The 9093-nt window shown below is 43.6% G+C and overlaps 1 protein-coding gene across 3 annotated transcripts in view; it reads left to right on the top strand.

The window, feature by feature from the left end:
• Nucleotides 1-8883, top strand: part of ATP8A2 (ATPase phospholipid transporting 8A2) — a 350180-nt gene extending 341297 nt beyond the window's left edge. For all 3 annotated transcript variants that reach the window (XM_086613205.1, XM_086613213.1, XM_086613221.1), the window contains one exon: nucleotides 8786-8883. In XM_086613205.1, the coding sequence (XP_086469331.1) occupies nucleotides 8786-8883 (98 nt within the window). The remainder of the gene's footprint in view (nucleotides 1-8785) is intronic.
• Nucleotides 8884-9093: the final 210 nt, after the last annotated feature.

The raw sequence follows: 9093 nt of genomic DNA on the forward strand, positions 1-9093 counted from the left end.
CCTAGGATCCAATCAACGGACCCAAATGACAAAATCCCAATACACAGGTTCTCTAAATGTAAAATCCTGATAGTCTCAAGAATATTGTAAAATCTAAAACTCTGCAGGATAAAATAAATGTTGTGATAGAGCCTAGATTAAATAGAAATGGTTGCTTTATGAAAAGTCATATTAGCTGTGGTTAGCTGAGAATACAGCAATGTTTCAGGGATGCCACTTAGGGGTTCTGTGTGTTTCTGATGAGGAAAGCCATGGCGTGCAGAGCTGCCTCCCTCCTCTCCCTCTTTATCCTCTGCTGGGAGAAGAGATGCGGCTGCTGCTGTTTGGAATAAATTGCATTTCTTGTTGGTGTAGAGGTCATCCATTTATTCGTCTTCCTAGAGGAACGTGTGACAGGCCTTGATCTGCTGGACGTGACTTTTTTTGTCAGTGTTAGAAAGGCTTCCACAGCGTTAAAAACAATCTAACGGCTCTGTAGGCCAGATATGCTGAAGGGACCACACTGTTTCAAGGGACCAGGGAGTCCAGTCAGTCCCTTCTAATAGTAAAGTGCAGTCTCTCTTGTGATCAAACTGGTGATCAAAATATGCTCATCTTACTGAAGAAAATAGCCCCTCAGGATGCAGTACTGCTGCGCACAGGGCACAGAGCAGGCGTTCAGATTTGGGTTTTGTATTGCTGTCGTGTTGAGAAGTGACACCCTTGACTGTCTAAGAATCCCAGGGAACTCGAATCTCATTGCTGGCTGTGTCGTCTTGTAGCAGACCACAGCCTTGTTGTGGTTCAGGCCATGGAGGCAGAGCTGGGATTTGAGAACCCAAATGCCTGAGGTATTCCTATTTTCCACAGGGGATTTGAATAGAAGGGGTGAAAGCGATGGATCTGCTAGTCTTTGTCCTTCATAGAGCCATTGCAAGGCCATCACTGTCAAGGGATGTAGGGTCTTTAGCGATCAATCCCATTGCTCCTGGGAAAAGAGGCTGGTGCACAGAGCAGCCCTGTGGACCACGTGCTCCTGCCAGGATTTAATCCTTTGTGTCAAGGAGCCAGGGATGCTGACAGCAGCATGGCTTTGGGCATGCAAACACGTTATTTGAGGAGATTCCAAAGGCAATGATTGGCAGAAGAAATCCGTAAAATGCATAAATAAATTGCTGTCAAAGTAGTCTGCTGTGGAGACTTACCACAGTGCAGCAGGGAGATACACCAGTGGTGACTAGTCAAATTTGATACATGCTTTTAGTCTGGTAGAACACATCATCAGGTTGTTAGTAGGTGAATAACTATTGAGAAACAAAAATGAGACATCAAAATAAATGCTAATTTGGATAACCAGCTTTCTTATAAATGCAAATGATTAAGTGCTGAAGGAGTCAGGACAGGTTACAATCAGCCGTCTGTTTTTCACATGAACGTAAATTTTGATTATGAAGCTGTTAGGATCGAAAAACACTTTTTATGGCATATCCATGACTCTTTAAAACTTCTGTCATCTCTTGTGAAATGTTCTTTTCCAATGTTGCATAGCTGCTATATGTACAAGGCCATGTGAAATCCAGGGAACATATGTACTGTTTTCACAACCCTAAATTGAACAACTGTTTACTAAATGCTAGAAATCTTCAAAGCAAAGAGCTGATGAATAGGGTAGTAGCCTTGACATGCTGGGCCAAAATCTTAAATCACACTACAAGCACTCTGTTTGAAGTCTTGAACTGTTCATATGTTTCCACTGGGCTCCAAGTTCCCAGCCTGTGGAGGCCACTTCTTCCAAAAATTGCTTGTGTGACTTCAACTCACGATCTGACACTTGCATATAAAGCAGGAAAATGGTTTGTTTAGTTAGAGCTGACAAAGGCTTAAGCAAATCAAAATTTCTTCCAGTACCTCAAGGGGGCCTACAAGAAAGATGGGGAGAGGCTGTTCAGGAGGGCCTGTTGTGATAGGACAAGGGGTAATGGTTTTAAAATAGAGGGAGGTAGATTCAGATTGGATATTAGGAAAAAATTTTTTACCATGAGAGTTGTAGAACACTGGAACAGGTTGCCCAGAGAGGTGGTGGATGCTCCATCCCTGGAGACGTTCAAGGCCAGGTTGGACGAGGCCCTGAGCAACCTGATCTAGTTGGAGATATCCCTGTTCCTTGCAGGGGGGTTGGACTAGATGACCTTTGAAGGTCCCTTCCAGCCCTAACCATTCTATGATTCTATGAATTGCCTTGATCCCAACAAGGAAGAAAAATGGGATTAAATTTCCAAGCACAGTTTGTAAAGATGCAGTACTGGTTTGAGAGTCACTTTCTTTTTGACAACAACTGTTTCTAAATTTCTTGGGAGGAAACAATGCCTAAAGAGCTTTGTTTCCAATCACATGGAAAGGAGAAAAATCTCATGGGGAGTTTCAGGGCTGCCATCGGTGGTGTATGGTAGGAGAAAAAAGATGACTAAGTCTGCAGAGCCCTGTATCAAAAGGCAAAAGCTCTGTCTTGTGTGTTTCCTCAGCTCTCTGTTAATGAGCCAGCCCTTCTCCAGAAGCATTAGCACAGCACGAGACCTTCAGGCAGGATGCACAGCTGGGGTGTTCCCATACAGCACCAGGCCCTGGCAGATCCAGCCCCCAAAGTGGGGAGCAGACCCACACAGCCAGTGCCACGTCAGTGCCATACAGGAGCGTCAGCCAGGATTAATTTCTTAAATGCCTTCTCCCAGTAAAGAAACTGGCTCAGAGTGACTGCCTTGGAGGGTAGCCCCTGTCCATCTGGAAGGGTATGCCCTTGGAGTGTGTAAGACCTTCGTGGATATTTTTCTTGCACTGGCTTTGTTTTTGTGTTCCTGAATCATGTAGAGCTGCCAGAAGCATGAAAGAAATCTATCTACTAACCGTACGGTCAAAGATCATGTAGTTCCTTCCTACCAGTGTAACTTCAAGGAACCTTTATGAAAACTTGAAAGGAAAAAAAAAAAAAAAGTTGAAGTTCCTGTTGGATGGCATTGTCACAAGACTTTAGTAGAAGAGTTTTATAGGGTTGTCATGCCCATGTGCTAACAGAAGACTATCTCAGTAGACTCTTGTAGGCAGCAGTGACAACACTGGCCTGCAGGCTTGGTGTAGCTCCTGGTGAAATTGGAGATTGCTTGTTGCCATCTGCTTTCTAAAGCCTCTTAAGAGTGAGCAGGCAGTGCCACCAGGCTCCTTTCAGACCTGTCTTTTAGACCCTTCTCTTTAGTGTGCTGTGGGGTTCATGCTTGAGGAAGGTGCAATGATGACTCCCAAAAGCTCTCCTCCTCAGAGAGTTTGCTGGCAATGGGGTTTTCTCCAGGTGAGCTTTCTCCAAGTCTCCATCCAAGTTCACGTTTTTTTTTTTTTTGCTGTGACTTTGCAAAAGTAGCATCTCTACTGATTTAGACAAGCTCTGCAGATACAAAAGATGATTCTTGACCTCCCCTTTCTTACTACATGGCTGACTTGTATCACCTGTGCCCGCAGAGCCTCACAAGCATGATGGAAAGGGTGATGTTCCTCACTTGCTCAGGTACCCTCAGACCTATCTGTCTTTAAGGAAAATCCCATTCCATCCTTCTAGTGCAGTTTTCCTCCTGTAATTCAGAATACTCCACCAGTGTGTAGTAGTCATTTGTCTTAGCATGCTCTTAAAAACAGCTGAATCCCACTCTCGTTAAGCACTGCTCTGGCAGAGCTCCTCCTGAAACATGGAGAGCCGTGCCTGAATGAGGATTACTGCACTTGGGCCAGATTGCCTATGTTAGCAAAGAAAATCCCTCTTCCTCTGACAGAATATGGTGATTGCATAGAGTAAATCTGAACACAGAGCATATGATTTGCACCTTATTAATCAATGGAGAAAAAGCACCTGTCATCTGAGGTTCATTTCACAGTATGGGGGCTGGAAAATAATAAATAATAATAATGTGTTCATGCTGAGGGCTCTAATCCCACCATTTATTCTCCACTAGCAGACACCTTCTTCCTCCCACTTTTCTGCTGGTGCATTTTGATTTGAAAAACAACAGGGTAGCTCTTTGAGATGCTTTTTAAACTCTGTTTCCTCTTGTCTTGCATGTGTTTGAAATAAACTGTACATACATTCTGTATTTTTTCCAAGCTACATATTTGTTGACTGTCAAGTGGAGTTGCAATCTTTTAAAATTAACTTAAGAAAAAGAAATAGGAATAATTAGTTTAGAACTGATGCTGTGGCATCTGACTCTGTTTTCTACAAGCAAATACTGATAGGTTAGTATCTGGGACAAAAGAGATGAAGCCATTTGTCAGGAATTCCTCTTGGGTCCTTTAGAAAACACAGACATAGTTTATCAGCAGAGAAATGAATGATTTTGGTAAGCATTAGTCAAAATGTGCAAGATTTAAAGCAGCTCTCACTTTCCCAGGAAAAGTAGAAAGGGTTGCTGGAGGAGCCAAAGCTGAGTTAGCATTTACTGTGTAATTGGTAAATGGGAACTGCAACATCATAGCGAATCTCCTTGAAAACTGTGCAGAATCAGACGTTTGGGCTAAGATGATTTGGCTGGCCAAGTGATACCCTGGTGTTGATTTTTATTGTGCCAAAGAGATTTTTGGTGTCTAAGAAGCAAAGTTTCCTAAAAGAAATTTTTTTTTTCTTTTTTAAGAAAAAGCCCTTCTCATTCCCCAAACTCTTAAAACTAAATTTGAGTGGATTTGAATCTGGACGTTTTTCTCCAAAGGCAAACAACATGATGGTAAAATGCATTTTATACTTTGGACTATACATAATGCCACTGCATTCATAAAATAATGAAATGCTGTGGAAGGCAAAGTTTCTGATGGACTTCCAGTGAGAACTGCCCTCTTGCTGGTTGGAACAGCAGTTCAGGTTGATCACAGGAGAGTGGAAGGAGTAGGAGGCCTCTAAAATAAATCCCTGAAGTGACTAAAACTATATGCAGTCCTTCCATGAGCGGATTTTCCTGGAACAAAAAGAGTGCTTTGGACCCTTTCTGAGCCTGGTCTCGGCAGCTGTTGCATGTAAGTGGGCTGTTGATCTTGCACAGCGTTACTGTCTGCGTTCAAAACACATGTATGGAGATGGTGTCTCTAATCCAGCATTGCACAGACCAGAATAGTCATTGCAGTAAAGAGAAAAAGAGTGTGTTAAATTAGAAACCTAATGGGAGACTAGATTCTGATCTACTAATAGAATATCAAAGCTTTAAAAAAACCCAACAGGATGCTTTTAAAATTCAGTAGGTTGCCTGATAATATCTGGTACGAGTGAAACCTTAGATTTGATGAGAGCCTGAATCTCCTCTTAACAAATGAGCTCCACTGACAGATATTCAAAAATGCGCCTTTCCTTCATCAATAGAAAGTCTCCAAGTACAAAGGTCCTTCCTTCTGTGACGGACTTGAGTGGGTTGTGCCCAGAAAGCCCCAAAGAAATGTGCTCCTTCCTTGGGCTGCTGCAGGACAGCTGAACAATGAGGGCCTTGTTCCCAGGGCCGGCTCATAGGTGTGGTTTTAAAACTGGAGTTAGGGGAAAAGTTCAAACTTTGGAAAAATTCCCTAGTAACTGGCAGATGGAAACTTTCATTGTTTTTGGATGGGGTCTGAAAATAGTGGAAATATAGAGCTGCTTGGGGAATGTGGATAGGACTCGAGCATTCACAGCGTTCTGTTTCCAAAAGGCACAGTCAGCTGCCTGAACAGCTTGAAGCTCCATTTTAATTGTGATGTGAATTAAAAAATGTAATATGAACTCGTCTTCCTGTATAGAGATCAACAGGAAAAGTTTTAAATAAACTGCTAAATGTTGAGCTTCAACTAAACAGGACAATGTGCAACTATGGCGGTCACAGCCTTTCCCATGATGTACACTCAAAACCCTCATTGTTGATATTTCTGGATGGATCAAGAACATGAGGATGTAAGGATACCCCTGGTATTCTTAACCATTGATCATCTTCGCCTGAAATTTTTTGCCATGTTAAGGTGTTTTCTGCTGGTATGAGAGTGGTGAACGTATTTCTTTGGTTGCATTTTGCAGTGGCTTTGCAGAGCCCTTGGGCTGCCTGGCTGTTAACAGGCCTGTGCTAGCACTGGAAGTGAGCAGGTCATGAGAAGATACCTGGGCTGATGGGCTCCACACACTTTCTGTGGTCAGTGCTGGATTTGCAGTAGTTATGGCAGTTGAAGAATCTACTGTGCTGAATGACCTTACTGGATAAGTAAACATAGCAAAGCCATCTTGGTGCAGACCAGGTTACAGGGCATGGGCTTCAGTCTTTTAGGGCTTAAGCTTGTGGTCTTTGACCAAATTGACTTTCCATTGAGAATTTAGCCGAAAAAGCTAACAGTATGCTGGCCCTTAGCGTGCAACAAACCACTGGAGGTATTTGTTTAAGTGTGAATCTACCCTTTTTTAAAAGAAAGCCTGTTTTGGAAATCATATTTCCTTTGCAATTATTCAGCGTGCACGTACTTTTTTCCAAAAGACTGTTTGTGTTTTGTGAATGTATTCTGTGAACCTTCAGCTGGAGACAGGAAAAAACAACCTGTACCTCTGTAGCTGTATGTATATTGGCATGGAATTCCTCAGGGAAAATAAAATGGGATGCTGGGATGATAGGTCATGTAATCAAATCAAAGGTCATACTGTTCCTGCAATCACCCCAAGAGGGAGATGTGACTGGAGTTAGTTCTGGATGATCTATTTCTCTTTGAATCCCCTCCATTTACTGGCAAAGGTTTCCTACTGTGCTTGTGATTCAGGTCAGGTGACCTGCTGATAGTGTGCTCTCCTGCTAAGGGTGTTGCATTCTGCCTTAAGAGCTTCGATCTACAGCAGAGTCCCTGTGGCTTCAGAGGTGACATTTACCTGCATTCTGTGAGGAAGCAGATGATCCTCCACATTAATTGAGCAGTGGTCATCCCAAGTGTTGTAGGACTCTCTTCCCAGCAGCTCACAGCTGTGTAGGAGTTGCTGACCCCCCTCCCTGTGCAGGCATCAGCCAGAGGAAAAGATATAGGAGGGCTTGAGCCATCTGTACTCAGCTATCGTGGTCCCAACTTGGTTGTCAAGGTGAACGTTTAACAAGCCTCACTCAGGAATTACAGTTTGTTTCCGGCCTTCTGAGCTTCTCCTGGCTACCAGCATCATTCACCTGCTTCAAAGCAGGCTGCATTCAGGCCCATGGGGAGCAAGTTCAGTCTACAGCACCAAGGTGCTTAGAGGGCTCACATCCCTCCTGCCTTAACACGGTGTTCAGCCCTGTGTGCCTTTCTGTGACAGTGTCCCTCTGTGTTATGCTCCAGCCTTATCCCACCTTGGCACCTGATCTAGTGGGGGGTATATGCCTTGAGCCTGTTAAGGTAGGACTTCCCAAAGACATTTGAGGAGGTCTCCGGGTAGTAATTGGGACATTCCATCCTAGTCTTTCAGCCTAGGGTGAATCTGGGGCAGGAACAATGAGGGTGGTGAGGCACTGGAACAGATTGCCAAGAGAAGTTGTGGATGCCTCATCCCTGGAAGTGTTCAAGGCCAGGTTGGATGGGGCTTTGAGCAGCCTGATCTAGTGAAAGGTGTCCCTGCCCATGGCAGGGAGGTTGGAACTAGATGATCTTTAAGATCCCTTCTAACCCAAACCATTCCATGATTCTGTGATTTCAGAATTCATAAGCTCCTGCTTCCAGAGCTGCTCAGGGGAGATAGTTGCCCATGGAGTTAGCCATGGTATAATTCTTGGGTTCTCCCAGGCAGTGTTCACATCTGCCAACTCTTCCCTGCTTTCCTACTACAAAGCATTATCTGGTTCTATATAGCCCACGACTTGCCTATTTGTCCATTTTTGTAACTATGCTAATCTGCCCTTCTCCTTTCTGGTTACCCATTTACACCTGAAAATCACCTTTCCTTGGTGTCACAAAGGCTGTTGTACTTTGCTATGATTTTCCATTCCAAATTTTCTGTAGGCTCATGTCTGCTTTAAATACTGTTTAGTGTTTCACCTTGTTGCCCCATTAGCTTTTGTGACTGTTTGCCAGTAATCTGGTGTTTTACAGATGATGCCAGAAATGTCACTTGCCTTGTCCACAGTACTTTAAAACAAATCAGACACATGGTTATTTTCATCTGAGTAATTTCTAGGGAGACCAAAGGATTGTGCTAGCTAGCAGGATTAACTTGTGCAAAATAGAGACCTCCAGAATATGTTTGCTCTATTCAAGATACAGGTGACTGGCCTAGAGAATCAAGAGTTTCTTGGAGTGATTTGTCAGATGCCACCTGGAAACTTGTAAAAAAAAAAAAAAAAATTCCTGAATGAAGTTAAGAGGAAGATATGACTCAGATCCAGTTGTGGTCTAGACATTTCCACGTTCCTCCAGGGAAACTGCTGATATCGAGCAGACTATAGAGGAGTCGAGCCAAAATGCAGATCTCTACCTGCCCGCGAAGTCTTTAAAGAAGCTCTGTCAGTGTAGGAGTACACATAGTGTCCAAATCAATGCGTAGCTTGTTAGTCAGGTTAACTCAGAGGGAAGCGTTGACTGTGTATGCTGACCTGGCCTGGGGAGAGGAGCAGTAAGGCAGAGCTGGCAGCAGACGTCCCTCTGTGCCACATGAGCAACGTAGTGCACAGCTGTAAACATCAGAAGCACAGCACAGAAATTAAGATTGTTGCAATCTCAGTCATGTAACATTAGTGATGCCTAAAACTGTTCCTAAAACCAGGCTGTGCCCTTGAGCAGGACTCCAGTGATTTATTTTTTTCTTCCTTTGCTTTTTCAGATGGGTATGCCTTTTCCCAAGAAGAACACGGCGTTGTTTCCCAGTCAGAAGTTGTTCGATCCTATGACACAACCAAAAGGAGACAAGAAATAGAATAAATGGTTCTTTACTTGATGGGTGGTGGGAATAATGGGATTTGGATCAATGCATCCACTGTTAACACATTCTTGACTAGGGTTGGCAGCAGCAGCCAAAACACCAGAGAACTCATTTCTGTGGCCTTAGCCAACAAGTTTCTGTATTTTCCCTGCAAACCTTGAGTACATATTGTGTGGGGGGAGAATCATTGTTTGAATTCAGTCACAAAG

The sequence above is a fragment of the Tauraco erythrolophus genome, chromosome 1 (genome assembly GCF_009769465.1).
Source record: "Tauraco erythrolophus isolate bTauEry1 chromosome 1, bTauEry1.pri, whole genome shotgun sequence".
Lineage (NCBI taxonomy): Eukaryota > Metazoa > Chordata > Aves > Musophagiformes > Musophagidae > Tauraco > Tauraco erythrolophus.